Raw genomic sequence first — 15,887 nt, forward strand, 5'->3', positions numbered from 1 at the left:
AATATGCAGGATGGTCTTAGGCGACCCCTGTGAAAGGGTCGTTCGACTGCCAAAGGGGTCGCCACCCACAGGTTGAGAACCGCTGGGCTAGGGCACCAGTGTAATTCTTGAGTAGTTGATGAGTTGGCTGTTATTTTTTAATTATGAAATATAGAACCTCCCTTGGAATAAGCAGATTTATAATTTCTTTGCCTAGAAACAAGTGTTGAAAAATAAGACCGTATCCATCCAAGGAAGGTTCTTTTACACTTTATGATCCTGAATTTTGTTTGCTTTGTGAAATTGTAGGGTTACAACCAAGGAAATGATAGACATATAACCTTACTTTTGTTGAAACTTGATTGTGCTTTAAAAATGAAATGGTTAGATTTTGAATTAAGAAATATATTTACTCAACATAGTTATGCTTTCATTATGTAGAAAGAGCTTAGATGTTATATTGACTATAAAATTTTCTACTCTATCACATATTTGCTATTCATTATTGGGTTATATTGCTCTTCTAACGTTTTATTTATTGTCAGTTTGCACCTATTTTTCTAGTAATGTTGCTTTATTATATACGTTGTAGTTATTAATCTGACAGAAGCAAAAGTCATCCAATCTTTTTATTCCATACATGGAAATTAAAATAAAGCTCTAGTCTAATAAAAATATATATTAACACAAAGCAACACAGAAATAAGAAAAAGGAATTCTTTTTTAAATTTTAGCATATGCAGCAGGGGGCACCAGATGAAGGCAAAAATGAATTCTTATATTTTAAGCCGGGTACAGCTTGTATCCTGTTCATATTTAAATAATGTGGTAGTTGTTTCCCCATTACTTTTCTTAATGGTTTTAACTTTTCAGTTCTCAAAGCTGTGTTGAAGAAGACATTGATAACAATTCTCACTTACTGAGTCCAATGAAATTTCTTAAAGCCAGTTTAGTAATTACACAAATTTTTCTCTTAAGCATATACTATTTTTAAGGTTTTCAAAGGGGGAGTGGAAACTACATTTAATCATCCCTTGTTTAGCACGGGCATTACTGTGTTTTTAATACCTTTTCTACAAAATGTTTTTTCACTGATTAAAAAAGGAAAGTCCCAGTGATTTGAAATGATTTGAAAGCTTATTTTTTCCTTTGTATGTGAGCTGAATGAATTTTAAGTCTGGAAACCTGTTCCCTTTAGCTAATAAATAGTTGTACAGAAATTGTATTGGTGGCATCATTCAATAATTTCTCTCTTATCCCCCTCCTCCCCTTGTTTAGTCCAATATCAGATGGAGATGATGCGGAGCCTTCGCCATGTCAACATTGACCATCTCCACGTGGGCTGGTACCAGTCCACATACTATGGCTCGTTCGTCACCAGGGCGCTCTTGGATTCTCAGTTCAGCTACCAGCATGCCATTGAAGAGTCTGTTGTTCTCATTTACGGTTTGTAGGAGTTTCCTTTATTATTCTTTTCTTCCCTTAATATTATTAGTGTTACTATTTTTGCTTTCTGTCTTTTTGCCTCTAAGAGCAGCCTGGCAGGGCTTCTCAAGTAAATACCAACCCTGTTTCTGCAGCAGCCTCAGCAGCAGCTAAGTCTAGACAGGGTTTCCTTCTTTCTGTTTATTTTTCTTGCTATCAGAGCCCTGATGTGTACATTTTGGAATGCTGGAGTAGCTGCTTCATTTTTATTCCTCCATCTCCCCTCCCTCATTTGAAGGGGCTGGTGGAACTAGACCAGATGTCTAACAAACCCCGATTGCTGGAGTGTCTGGCTCTGTACGTGACTGACCAATCATAACACAGCGTGCCAAGTTTTTTTTTATACCTCTGACAGCAGCGTACAAAACCTGGACTGTTTCTTAGCACAAAGATTTTTTTCTTTTCGGCCTATTTAATGGTGTTTCCTCAAGCTCTCCAGACCAGATGTTCTGTGCTGTATCAGAACTGTAGGCAATTTAACAGCTTTATAGCCTCCCCTCCCCGAACACTCACAGTTTGCCATATCTGGCAGACTTGCATATAGTTTCCAGCTGAGAAGTAAATGTAACGTCCTGAGTATCTGTCAGAAAAAATACTAATGAATACGATCAATCTTATGAGCTGCCCCAAAATTGTTTCAGTATGTTAACAATTGGATTACAGTAAAGAACAAGTTGTTAAAGTGTACTTATATTGGCTGGAAACATTGCATCATCAGACCTTGATGAATTTTCCACTTGCTTCAATCTATTTTGGTTTTCATTTTATCACCTATTGCTAAAAGTTTCACTGTGTTAAGTTTCAGACAACATGAATGTTAACACAGGTTTTAGGCGAATATTGGCATGCCAGAGCCGTTATCATGCAGCAAGTGCTAAGCTCCCTTACTCATGGACTGTTTAAGCAGTTAGTTTTGACATAATGAATTTCTCTAAAATTAAAAGACACTTTTGTCATAGCACTTTGACTTTAGTGGTTTTTTAAAAAAATCTGCTATAACAAAGAAATTTAAATAATGCATATTAATATGGATAAATTTTGTTTGCAGGGCTATTCAATTAAATTATTTGACCGAAGAACCACACAAATGCATGCACTGAATTTTAGTATTCAATATTCATCAGTATTTTTCTTCTAATTATAACAGATATATATAAAATGTATAGAACATATATTTGATTTTCATCATGATTGTTGATTCTAGCTGAGGAAATTATTTTACCTATTAAAAGTAGGATAAGTGTCTCCATTTTCACTTCCTATTTGCTATACTGGTTTGAATCTGTTTCAAATTGTGTTCTGATTATTTATTTTGATCTTTATTTTGTAAAGATTATATGCTAAATAACAAAATGTGCCCAGAACCAATGTCATTCAAGCACTCGCCCTGACAAAATTCTTAGTAATTTTTTTTCTCTTTTTCTCATTTGAGATCCCATAAAAACTGCCCAAGGGTCTCTCTCACTGAAGGCATACAGACTAACTCCTAAACTGATGGAAGTTTGCAAAGAGAAGGATTTTTCTCCCGAAGCGTAAGTGTTTGGGGGCCTGTAAGGCACACAGTAAAGGACTGGGTGTTTTTCTTTTAAGATTTTAGTTTGCCACATTTATTGAATCCTTGGTGGCATGGAAATGTTTTTGCCATGTCGAAGGAAGAAGTTTTCTGCATGGCCGAGTGCCACTTGATTTCTTCCTTTCCATGTTTAAACTGTTCTGTATGGAGTATCTCATCTGTGTTCTCACCACGGGCGGATTCAGTTGGAGTGGGAATTAATTAGCTACTAGGCTTGAAGAAAAAATGATTAAATAACGGGAGATGGATGAACGGTCATCGGCTCTCAGATCAGATTGGAAACTCTGTGTCAGTCTGGTTGTGAGCTGTGTGTCTTATTTTCTGAGCTCCTGTTTCATGGGTGGGTGTGTAAACATTTTAAAGATTCAGTAAGGAATGCAGCTTACTGGAAATATTACGTGTGCAAGTATGCATAGAATTAATAAAGCTGTTTTGTGATCCTACACAGTGGCATTGGAATATTTATGTTAAAAATTCTAAAAAATACTCAGAATTCTTCATTTTGTGTTCATTATAGGAATTTTTATTTCTTATTATAGTGGCTTTAACTTCATGTAGGATCAACAGACAGTTCATTGATAGTTTCTCTTTTGAAATTAAGTTGCAAAGAATTTAAAAAGAAAAGCTAACTCATGAAGAGTTTCTGAGTATGGTAGCTATAACTAAACTATGAGAAGTTGCATTCTTGCAAATTTACATCTGAAGCATTCATGTGCAATATTCTATGAGTAGTATTCTGCTAGTTGTTAATCTCTCCATTTCAGTAGGCTTTTAAAATGAACTTGCCAAAAACTTGAGTATTTCTCTTTTCTAGATATTTATTTTAAATGTTTTAGAGATAGATTATATAACATAACTTCCTATGACACATTTTATTATCAAGTAAAATTTGAAGATACCTGATTACAAAGAGGGAATAGTTTCTTTTGCCAAGAATCTTATTTTCTGGGCTTATAGTGCAAAATCAGATCATTTTTCAGTTATCCAAATTTCTCGAGTTATGCTCGACTGTAAAACGTTCTCTTCCTTTTTAGAGAGTTCTGATGAAACAAAGATCCTGGAGAGGGCCTGTAATTAAGGGAAAATGTATGAAGTAGTCAGTTTAACATTTATTTCTGACCACCAGGCTAAAGTATTTTTAACACGCTTCACAGATTGAAAAAGGGAAGTATCACCTTTGAGCACATGTTTGAAGAAGTGCCGATTGTAATTAAAAACTCACATCTGATCAATGTCCTAATGTGGGAGCTTGAGAAGAAGTCAGCTGTAGCAGATAAACATGAATTGCTCAGTCTTGCTAGCAGGTAAGAGGTCCTGCCTAATGAATGTGCCTTTTTATCACTTGCTGCAAAAGATTCTTTTATTTAGACTCTAACCTATCAAACAAGAAAAAAAATTACTTAAGCACATTTGGAGGTTACTAAGACATGTAACAACATGTAGTACTTGTCCTGCCTTGCTAAGATCCCAGGAAAAATGCCAAACTGATAAAGTGAAGCATTGTTTGAATACAAATTAGTTCCTGTTCTAGCAACCCTCCGCTGCCTTTGCTGGATCATTTTTGCTCTGATAAGGTAAATGCCCGTAGGGGAGGGTTTTTATTTGGCTCAGAGTTATTTATTGTACATTGCCCTCAGAGGCTATGGTACTATGTCTGGATATTTAATAATGCTCGGGAGAAAAACAAAAAAGTACTTTTTTCTCTTACTGGTGGCTCTTGCCCTTGTTCAGATGCAGACTTTATTAGTAGAAAACTTCCCGTTTGATTTCCAGCTAAACTTAGAATTTTCTGGACCTGACACTGTCTTGCTATCTTAGACAGTGGTGACATAATTTCCTTCAAGTGGCTGCTTTGGCTATGTAGTTGCTAAGGTTATTTATTATATTGGTAAAACACTGACTGAAGTCTTCCAAAACAGATAGTTTCCTTTATGAAATTACCCCCCCCCCCCATTTATTCTCTTAACAGAAATATGAATAGATTCCTATATATAGCTTCTCTTCAAAGCCCTTTAGGCTTGATCTTAGTAATTGTTTTATGGTGGGTGGAGGCTAACAACAGATACATGTAGTGAAATTAAATGGACAGAGTCAGTAATCAATCAATATGCATTTGTTTGAATGGCTGAAAGGAAAAAAAAAGTGTGTTTTTTTTAAGCAACCATTTTAGAACAAAAGCTCAATTATTTATCAGTTTTCAGTTATCCCAGATAGAAGCTTGTACAACAGAACAATATAGGATTCTTTGTCATAAAACAAGTGCGATAAACCCAGAAGGACCAGAGAGCCCAGTGTCTTCTCCAGAATCTGGGATGGGCAGAACTGTGGTTGAAGTGCCACTTTTCATTGCATGAATGTGCCGCAGGCCCAGAAAGTCTTCACAGGGAATAGGAGAAGGAAACTGGATGGTGAAGGAGTGCTAGGTGAGACAGCCAGGTTTCGAGACTAATTTGGCACTAAAGAATATGCCGTTTAACTGCAAACATAGCCATAGTAGTTCTCCAGTTCGTCTCTTTAAGGAGGTCATATTTTTCTTTACTGCCTTACAAACCCACTCGGCACACCTGTATTTAAAGCTCTGGGCTAAGAACCTTTTTCAGCAGGGTTACAATTTGATGAATTTAAGTATATAGTTATATAAAAATTTTAAATTTACTATGTGAAAGCTTTTGCTTATATAATTTATGTCTTCACCTTTCCCCAAGCTTCCTTACTGAGCATACAAAACACATATAACCCTTCTGTGCTTTAACATTACCAGTGGCCTGTGATGTTTGCTTATCCAAAGCGTCAGCTCTAATGGCCAAGAAAAGGTTCCCAATTCTCCATAGCTGCCAAGATCTTCTAGACAAATACTTCACGATAGTGTTTATCTTCTGCATTTTATGTGAAATAAGGAGAGAGGCCCTTTGCTCTTCGTGTTACATTATTTTAAGAGTAAATTGGTATTCCTGTTGGGAGAGAAAACTTGAAGCAGAGCTTATATCAATGGACTGTTAAATTGACCCAAATTGATAATACTGCTTTAAAAACTTTGTTCATCTCAAATTTTAATTTATAACATTAATCAGGCCAGTTACCATAAATTTTTTTTCTAAGAAACTGCATCAGAAATTATTCGTAAGCATCTCCTTAAACATTTTGCTTGATCTTGCTTTTCACAACTCATACGTGGATACCAATTCATTGATTTACCTGGTAAATTTGCCTGTGTTGTGAATAAAACATAATACAGTTCCTTTCATTTAAAAAATTCTAATTTTATTAGAATTTAGATGAAAGTTCTAAATGAAAGTTCTAGTAATAGCTATTTTATAACAGCTTTTATTAATTTTTAAGAAATGTGTTACATAAGCCTTGAGCTTTTCACACATGAAAAAAACGATTGTTTTTAGTTGCTTTTTAAAAAAAGTAAACGAAGGGTGGGCATCATACTTTAAAGATAAATTGATACTGTAGCCAGAGCCGACTTATCTATCACTGCATGTCTTGGTTGACATCTGTTTAAGTTATCTGTGTTCAGTTCTTTGTTTCCTTGGCAATAAAAGAAAAGGCTATTTTATTGGAACTCCTAACAATAACTCCCTGTTTTAGAATTCTAGTTGAACTAGTACTGAAAAGATCCCCATAAAATTGCCCTTGGTAATGGACCTGTGATTTCCTGGTATCTGTGAAATAGTTATGTATTACACTTAATTCCTTTTGCCTTACAAAGACTATTGTGCAGGTTTTTTAGACTTTTTTGTTTGTTTGTGTTCTTTCACTATAATTGCATTTACCTATAATACATAATGATAGTACTTTAAAGAGAATTTTTGGTGGAGAGGAAGGGTTTATTCTAGTAATACCTTTCTCATTGCTACAGTGTAGTCAGCCTCCAAGATCTAAGCTCTAGAAACAAATCTTTCTCTGCATCTGGCAGTAACTTGCCTTCATGGTTTTTCTCCATTGTCAGTGTGCACCCCCATTCTCACCTCCCCAGTTACCTGCTCATAGGATTGATGGTGAACTTTCTCTTTTAATGGTTCCACTTACAGACATAAATGACTTATTTAACAACTATAACCGTGTAGTTAATTATGGCATTTCTTGCATTTAATATCATTGGTGGCCCTCAATTCTTCTAAAATGAGATTAAATGCAAGAAATGCTGTAATTAACTTAGGCCAGTCCCAGCCCTGCCTCTCCTACCTTCTCAGTATCCGAATTTTTTTCCTCTGCCCTCCTTTCTCAGATATCTTCAGTTTCTCTGGACTGTTTCTTTTCTACTATGTTTATTGACTTGTTTTTCCCAATTTTAGAAATTTTTGAAAATGTTCAACTCTTCAGAAAAATAATACAGTGAACACTCATATCCCTTTACCTAGATTCACCAGTTGTATATCTTGCCACATTTGCACTGGCTCTCTATCTACTACATACATTAAAAATGTGTATTCCCCCCCATACCCCAACCATTTGAAAGAAAATTACAGTCATTGACTCTTAACCCCTAAAGACTTGAAGTGCATCTCTTAAGAATAAGAACATTTAAACTTGTTTAAGTCTGTCTCATTTTAAAATTGAAGTTAAAAAAAGAACATCTTTTGAACGCATGCCATTATTATCCATTTCCTTTCACCTTTTGCTTCATTTTTTTATAGTCAAAATTTTTAATAGAATTTTCTACATGTGTGTTTTCTCATTTCCCACTTATCTTCAACACTTAGTGCTCCATCTATTCTGTGCTGTTGGAGCTCTCACTAAAGTCACAGAAGATGCTTTTATCACTATAACCCTTTCTTCCTGAAATAGTTTCTTTGGAGTCTGAAACCTCAACTCCTTATTCCCCATGATGAGCCCTCTTCTGCCCATCCCTGAATATCCGTGTTCCTCGGGTCTGTCTTCCCTGTGTGCACTCCTGGAGCGACTTCATCTGACTCCCACATCTCTGCCTTCGGCCAGGACCTCATTATTTCTGCCCCTCATTCCTCTCACAATCTCCTAACATCCTGCTTTTAACCTTTCCCTTTTTCATTGGAGTGATCTTGCTAAATGCAAATTATATGTTCCTCTTACTTTTTTGCTTAAACTTCTTTTCCCCCAATTAAGGATTAGAGTGTAACCCTTAATATTTAACAGTGCTGGAGAAGTTAGTATGTGCTTGCTTCTAAGAGTCTCTGCGCTGTGACTGTGTCTGCCTTAGTTTCATTGCTCTTTATTTCCTCTGATCTTGCCCTTTTCCTGCTCTCCTGGAGTATGAATTATTGTAGTTCCTCAAGTGCATTGTGCTTTTTCATGGGAGTCTCTGAACATGCTGCCTGTGCCTAGTATCTGCAGTGACCTCTCCTGCCTTCCTTGTTTGTCTCCAACTCCCATTTCCAACTCCTCTTCAAAATCTCAAAATTCAGCAGTCACATAATTCAGAAAGTCTCATCTGATCTACCAAACTATCTTTTATGCTTCTGTTCTGTTATAGCAGTTATCACCACTGTGTTATATTTATCTTTTTGCCTTCCTCTCGCTAGAATGTGTTGAGTGCAACAGTGGCATACAGAGTGTAACCCTTCGTATTTAACACTGCTGGCGAAGTTAGTGTGTACTTGATAACATGTGTTGGAAGGTTACAGTGGGAGATAACACAATATTGTTACATTTTATCCCTGAAGTTATTTGGGAAACAGTGTGACTATATAATGAAATGGACCAGAACATTTGATTAGCTATGGGGAAACAAAGTTGAAAGTGATTCACAAAATTACAATGAAATAAGATAAATAGGAAATAAAGCTTTAATTTAAAAAAAAAAAAAAGCACTTGATTCCTTGACAGGTTAATTCACTTGGCCAAGGTTATGTAGGTTTTGCCAGACCTGGGTTTAAACGGTAAATTGATGTACACACACACATACACCAGCAGGCACACCAGTTCTGTGCTCTTCTATTTAAGAAAGAGCCAAAAACTTTATAATTTTCTTCAAGTTATAGATGGAATCCATATAGAATTCATATTTTAACTGGATTTACTTTGATTCATTCCCAGTATTTCCAGTCTCTGTCTTCCTCAGCTTTCCCCTTCTCTGGATGCTGAAACCAACCATGCAATTGCTTAAAGTAGGAAACTGGGAGTCGGCCTTGATTCTTGATTCCCTGCTCAGTTCTGCCCACTTTTCTCCATGCTCACTGCCCCACCCTAGGCCAAGCCAGCTCTGTTTGTCTCTGTACTACCACAGGAGAGGTGGTGTGTGTAGTTTTAAAAGTAGAGATAAAATTCACATAGAATAAAACCCACCATATTAGCCATTTTAAAAAGTACAATTCATTGGTTTTTAATGTACTCACAGTGTTGTGCAACCATCACCACTAATTCCAGAACATTTTCATCACCCTGAACAGACACCCTTACTCCCTAAGCAGCCACTCCTCCTTCCCCAACCCCTGGCCGCACTGATTACTTTCTGTCTGTATGGATTGCCTATTCTGGACGTTTCATATAAATGGAACCATATAGTAAGTGGCCTTTTATATCTGGCTTCTGTCACTTAGTGTAATGTTTTTCAGTTTCACTCATGTTCAGTACTGCATTCTTTTTATGACTCAGTAGTATTCTGTTGTACAAATAAAGCACAATTTATCCATTCATCCTTTGATAGACATATGGGGTTTTTCCACTTCTTGGTTGTTATGAATAATGCACCTATTAACATGCATGTACAAGTTTTGGAGTGAGCATGTTTTCAGTTCTCTGGAGAATATATCGAGGTGTGGAATTGCTGGGTCATCTATTAACTCTATGTTTAACTTTCTGAGGAACCATCAAACTGTTTTCCACAGCAGCTGCACCGTTTTTGTTTTTTTTTATTCCTTCCACAATGTATGAGTGTTCCAGTTTCTCTACATCCTTGCCAGGGTCCACAATAGACTCTTAACTGGTTCCTACAGTCCAGTCTGTTCTCGGCATGGCAGGCAGAGTGGTCTTCTTTTCCTGTCCTGTCCAAAATTTTAGAGGCGGAAGAGAGAAAAAGTAACTTCGATCAGTTGCCTCCCACAGCCAGGGTATGTGCCTGACCCGGAATTAACCCGCCACCTTTTGGTGTAAGGGGTGATGCTCCAACCAGCTGAGCCACAACAGTCAGGGCCAGAGTGGTCATTTTAAAATTTAAGGCAAAACATGGCACAGACATGTAGAACTCCAGGGCACCGTTCACCTGAAGGTGAAGAGTCTCATTCACACTGTTAATTAATGGCCGCTGTGAGGTGCATCTGATGACTTCCCATATGTGCTTGTCTGAGCTCTCTACCCTATCACTGTGCTCCAGCCATGCCCGTCCTCTTCTTTTTATCTGTCTAGTTCTCTCCCATCTCAGGCCTTCAGCTCGGAGCTTTCTTCCACCTTCATTCTCCTTGCCTGGCTGATTCCTCTAATCCTTGCTTTCACCCTGTCATATCCTTAGAGTGATATTCTGGCCACACTACTTAAAGTGTCTCTCTACTCTCCCCTTTCTTTCTCCTCATCCCCCATCAATTAATAAGCTCAGTGAATATAGAGACCATGAATGTCTCATTCACTGTTGTCTCCCTGTATGCTAACACTGAACTGGGACATAATTGGTCTTCAATGAATGAATGAGTACTGTTTGTCAGCTAGTTGCTTTATAGTACACACATGTAGTAGCAGGCCTTCCCATGGCAGGAGATAGTTGCAGGCAGAAATCAGTATGATGGTCGCCGTCCTAGCTGGGACATAAAGTGCATTAGTATCATGTTATAAGAAGGTTTTGGTAAATGAGCTGCAGTAGAAATTTTTGGAGAAGGAAAGAAGTATAAGTGACTACATTACAGATTCTAGGAAGGGCAAGAGGAAAGGAGCCCGCTTTCTTGCTTCACTTAGCTTTACAGAATCAATGCTGCTGCTGCTGCTAATTTAGAACCTACTAGATAGAGACGTCGTGTGCCAGAAGTCTTAGTCTGTTTGCATGGTTCTTCCTTCCTATGGCTGCCGATTTAAATGTTCTGGAGTACAGTTTGGGGAAGGGGATGCTAAGGAAAGGGGCTCAGGAGTACTGAAACTTGGTTGTAAAGAAAGTATTCATTGGCAGTATCCTGCCAGGTGTGTTCAACAGTTCCTACCCTGACATGCGAATGCTCTGACAATAGGAAGCTGAGCTATTTCAGATATAGAAGGTTGAATACCAACCTGACTCAGATTCTTTCCTCTACCCTTGCTTTCAAGTATACTGGGCTCCTATTCTTTTAGCAAATGGCAGGTAGGTTTAATATCTCAGAACTCTTCAGAGCAGTGGCAGAGCCATAACTTGAAAACATGACATGTCATTATATTTACTTTATGTTTCAGCAATCATTTGGGAAAGACTCTACAGTTGCTGATGGACAGAGTGGATGAAATGAGCCAAGATATAGTTAAATATAATACATACATGAGGAACACGAGTAAACAGCAGCAACAGAAACACCAGGTTGGTATTACAGAAAAATTTGACAAACAGAATTCATTTCTAAGTACGATGCTTCAAGAGTCATCTTCAAAATGACCTAAATTAACTCTGATAAAGCATTGAGATATAAAGCGAGTAGCTCTATATCATATCTAAAAAGATTATTCTTTATGTTGTATGTTCCTAATATGTTATTTACAAGTTGTATTTAAAAATACCTGTCTTAGAGAGCCAGTGTATAAGCTCCGAGTATAATGCCAAGGTTATGCAAATAAGAGTTACATTTATTGAGAAAATCAGAGGCAAAGAGATTCTAGAGTGTCACAGCTCATTTCTTTACTAACTATAATTGGTTTGGTAGTGGCTCATTGCAGCATAGTTAGCAATCTTCAGTTCATTTAAAAAGCTGAGCTATTGTGATTAAGAGCAAGCAATTTTGATAGGAAATAATAGACCAACTGCTGTGAAATAGATGGTATAATATAGATAAAAACCCTAGAATTACCTGAAGACTCTCATATACACATATACTGCTATGACCATTTAACCTTTTCTTTATTAGCGTTGCTGAAGGCCACATGATTTTCACAGTTCCTGGAATGTTGTTTTGGGGCTATATTGCTCTGCAATGTTTTTAATATTTGATTCATAGATAAGTGGATTCCAGAATGTTTATATGGGAAAGTGTTTGTATATAACTATTTTGTGTTCATTAAAATGCACTTTAAACTAGATGTTGTTAATAGTAGAATTCTAAGCATAACTAAGTGGTTCTGAGAGAGTTGTATTAAAAATTTTTTTATATCAGTGTTCATTTATTTAGTGAAATTTAAATTCTTTGTTTCTGCCATACCTAGAATTATAAACACGCATATAAATCTATAAAGTATTTTACCTGAAAAAAATGATGGTGAAGATGATGATGGTGAAAATATCTGATAAACTGAGGGGGAAAAAACTCAACCTGGGCTGTCAAATTGAAAAATCTGTCACCTAGGAAACTATTGATCCTGAAAACCAATCTTACAAATATTTTTCAGATTTCTAATCTGTCTTAAATTATTGTGTTTGATGTTTATTCTTACTGACCATTCATAACCCCTACTAAGTATAGGAATCTTTGCAAAGCAAGTTACTTCTCTACTTTAGGAAGAGCTGTCATTTCTCTTGGTTTTGTAGGACTCCAAGAACTTAAAATTTTAAGACACTGTGTGGGATGTTATTTTCCCCTGCTTTTGTAAGCAGTCTACAACTATGAGCTCTTGATTGTGATTAGATTCATAAGTTTGTAGGTGATCTATACCTTTATTTATATCCCTACCTTCTCTCCAGAGAATCATAGGAATCCAGAGTTTGAAAGTTTCGGAAGCATTATCTGAGCTAATATTCATTCTTAGCTATAGACCTAAAGCACAGGTTTATCTGTTGTTAATACTAATAGTAATTAGTATAATAGTGATGATGCTAAAATAATCTATATATATATAAAAACCTAAGCGACTGTCCGACTGTCCAACCAGTAGCTATGATGCACAATGACCACCAGTGGGCAGATGCTCTACACAGGAGCTGCCAAGCTGTGGTGATGGCAGCTGCGGTTCTCGGGTGACGCACCTGGAACCAGAGAGGAGGGAACCCGATTCTGGGGTGCGTCACCCAAGAACCGCCCTCTTGCAATCTGGGACCCCATGAGGGATGTCGGAGAGCTGGTTTTGGCCTGATCCTCACAGGCCAGGCTGAGGTACTCTGGTATAATAACATTATCATCAGTATTGTTGTTTTGGTCAGTAGGGATAAAGTTGAAAGAATTCCCAATGTGGTAGTTCCATTTCTTAGTTACTAAGATTAAGATGACTCGTACTTACCATGTTGTCATTTACCCCATTGTCATAAATGGTCATGTTTCTCCCTTTCACACACCAACATCCTGAGCTGCTTTGCCTTGTAAGCCTACTGTTTCTCACATAATCGGTTGTGTTTTTCCAAATTGTTAGTCATAGACTCTTAAAGCTCAGAGTGACTGGAATTTACAGCAAAGGAATTTTCTTCTAAGGTTGCAATATTTAGTCTCTTAGAAGCAAGTTACCAAGAATTAACCCTGATAAACCAGATTGGAATTCAGAGCTGTGGCCACACTGAGGGAGGTCTTTCTTTCTCCCCCGGTAGAGAAAAGTAACCAAGTCCTTTACCCTCTGAACTTTAGTATCAGCAGCGTCGCCAGCAGGAGAACATGCAGCGCCAGAGTCGAGGAGAACCCCCACTTCCTGAGGAGGATCTGTCCAAACTCTTCAAACCACCACAGCCCCCAGCCAGGATGGATTCTTTGCTCATTGCAGGTACTGTCAGCCAGCGCAAATGTGGCCGTTTTCTCTGTTCTGTAGAAAGTAGGCGGCAGAAATTTGAAAAAACAGAATGTACATCATAAAAGCTATTGCATTTGACATGGTTGAATGACAAATTTGAGTCTAGTACCTGCAATTTCTGAAAATAAAGAATTGATTGTAGCAATACGACTGCAATTATGGACTTTCTCTGGGGTTACTTAACATTTAACACCTCCTTTCAGTGGTAGAGTTTTTATTTCCTACTCTAGGACTTGATTTAGAATATTTAACATTCATGATCTTACTAGCTATAAATAACTTACTTCTATATCAACATTAAATACTGTTCGATTCAATACCTTATTTCTATATACGCGTTAAATACTGTTAGAGGCATTTATAGGAGTGAAAGTCCTACGCAAAGAAAAGCTGATCTTGCCTTAACTGGTTTGGCTCAGTGGATAGAGCGTCAACCTGTGGACTCAAGGGTCCTAGGGTTGATTCTGGACAAGGGCATGTACCTTGGTTGTGGGCACATCCCCAGTAGGGAGTGTGCAGGAGGCAGCTGATCGATGTTTCTCTCTCATCGATGTTTCTAACTCTCTATCCCTCTCCCTTCCTCTCTGTAAAAAATCAATAAAATATACTTAAAAAAAGAAAAGAAAAGCTGATCTTTTACAATTCCCATTGATATATTTATATTGATATATTTTTAGGGTGGTGGAAAATCTAAATTCTATAAAGCTTTCTTGTACCCACATAAATTAAATTTGGGAAACTGAGACACATTCCTTATTTAAGGTCCAGTGCAAGCAGAATTGTATTTCTCATACTTTCAGAAAATATGTAATTATTGCAGCAGTTTAGATCATTAGTTTTATGACTTAAAAGCAGTGTGTGTCCTTTCTTCATGGGGATTCTGTCTGCTCTGCTCTGTGGTGGTTTTGCGGGCGGAGGAGTGCTCAGTGTTTCCAGAGCACAGACTGGAAACCACTGTACTTGCTCAGGCCTGGGTCAGCTGGGTCGGCGTAGTTTGCCATTCTTTCCACCTGCTAACAAGACCAGTGCTGTTTTCTACCTTGTACAGTGTTGGTTTCAGCTACATAGTCAGCACATTTTGATTGACAGCTAATATGTTCTTAACTATTGATGATCTTTTTGAAAGTTGTAATTTTTCTTCTCTGTGTAACCAAGAGCAGAAGATAGCTTAAGATTCTCAACCTGTGGGTCGTGACTTGGGGGTCCAATGACCCTTTCACAGGGATCGCCTAAGACCATCGGAAAACACATTTATAATTACATATTGTTTTTGTGATTAATCACTATGCTTTAATTATGTTCAATTTGTAACAATGAAATTGGGTGTCACCACAACATGAGGAACTGTTTTAAAGGGTCGCGGCATTAGGAAGATTGAGAACCACTGCTTAAGAACTTCTAATCTTTATTATCTCTATGGAAAAATAGAATTGATTCTTATATCCTCTTAACCCAAAACAAAATACTGGTGGTTCTGTGATGTGTTGATCTTCTTGTTTGAGTTCCAGATCATTTTATAATTTGAGGAACATTACAATTCTTTCTCTCACTTTCCCAAATGCACAGGCCAGATTAACACTTACTGCCAGAACATCAAGGAATTCACTGCCCAGAACTTAGGCAAACTCTTCATGGCCCAGGCTCTCCAAGAATACAACAGCTAAGAAAAGGAAGTTTCCAGAAAAGGAGTTAATGTGGACTCTTGAGATCACAATGGCGCAGCTCTTGGAAGAAATATATTTGTATCTTGAAAAGTCTTCGAGTCAATAATAAAATATTAATTAAACAATCTTGAGTGCTTGCTCATTTGGATTGAGACATATTAGTTGCTTATTTTTGTCTTCCTTCTACCTATTAATTTCCAAAATATAAAAGTCTTCACCAGAAACTTCACCAGGCTCTGACCTCCATCCATCACTTTGGCTACCCCTGAGCTGCCACTTCTCAACCACACAGTCCAATACTGCTTATCCCAACTCCTGACCCAGAGGCCTGGAACCCAGTGTGAATCCTGGCACTTCATCGCTCAAGCCCCTGGAACCCCAGGCTCCAT

The 15,887-nt window shown here is 37.5% G+C and overlaps 1 protein-coding gene across 1 annotated transcript in view; it reads left to right on the top strand.

Annotated features, from left to right (window-relative positions):
* The window catches only part of EIF3H (eukaryotic translation initiation factor 3 subunit H), a 68,164-nt gene extending 52,539 nt beyond the window's left edge, over window positions 1-15,625 (top strand). The window contains exons 3-8 of the mRNA XM_006753006.2: window positions 1,258-1,425; window positions 2,897-2,996; window positions 4,192-4,341; window positions 11,372-11,492; window positions 13,675-13,807; window positions 15,401-15,625. Coding sequence (XP_006753069.2) covers window positions 1,258-1,425; window positions 2,897-2,996; window positions 4,192-4,341; window positions 11,372-11,492; window positions 13,675-13,807; window positions 15,401-15,498 — 770 coding nt within the window. The 3' untranslated portion in view covers window positions 15,499-15,625. The remainder of the gene's footprint in view (window positions 1-1,257; window positions 1,426-2,896; window positions 2,997-4,191; window positions 4,342-11,371; window positions 11,493-13,674; window positions 13,808-15,400) is intronic.
* The last annotated feature ends 262 nt before the right edge of the window (window positions 15,626-15,887 follow it).

Source organism: Myotis davidii, unplaced genomic scaffold (assembly GCF_000327345.1).
Source record: "Myotis davidii unplaced genomic scaffold, ASM32734v1 scaffold1991, whole genome shotgun sequence".
Classification (NCBI taxonomy): domain Eukaryota; kingdom Metazoa; phylum Chordata; class Mammalia; order Chiroptera; family Vespertilionidae; genus Myotis; species Myotis davidii.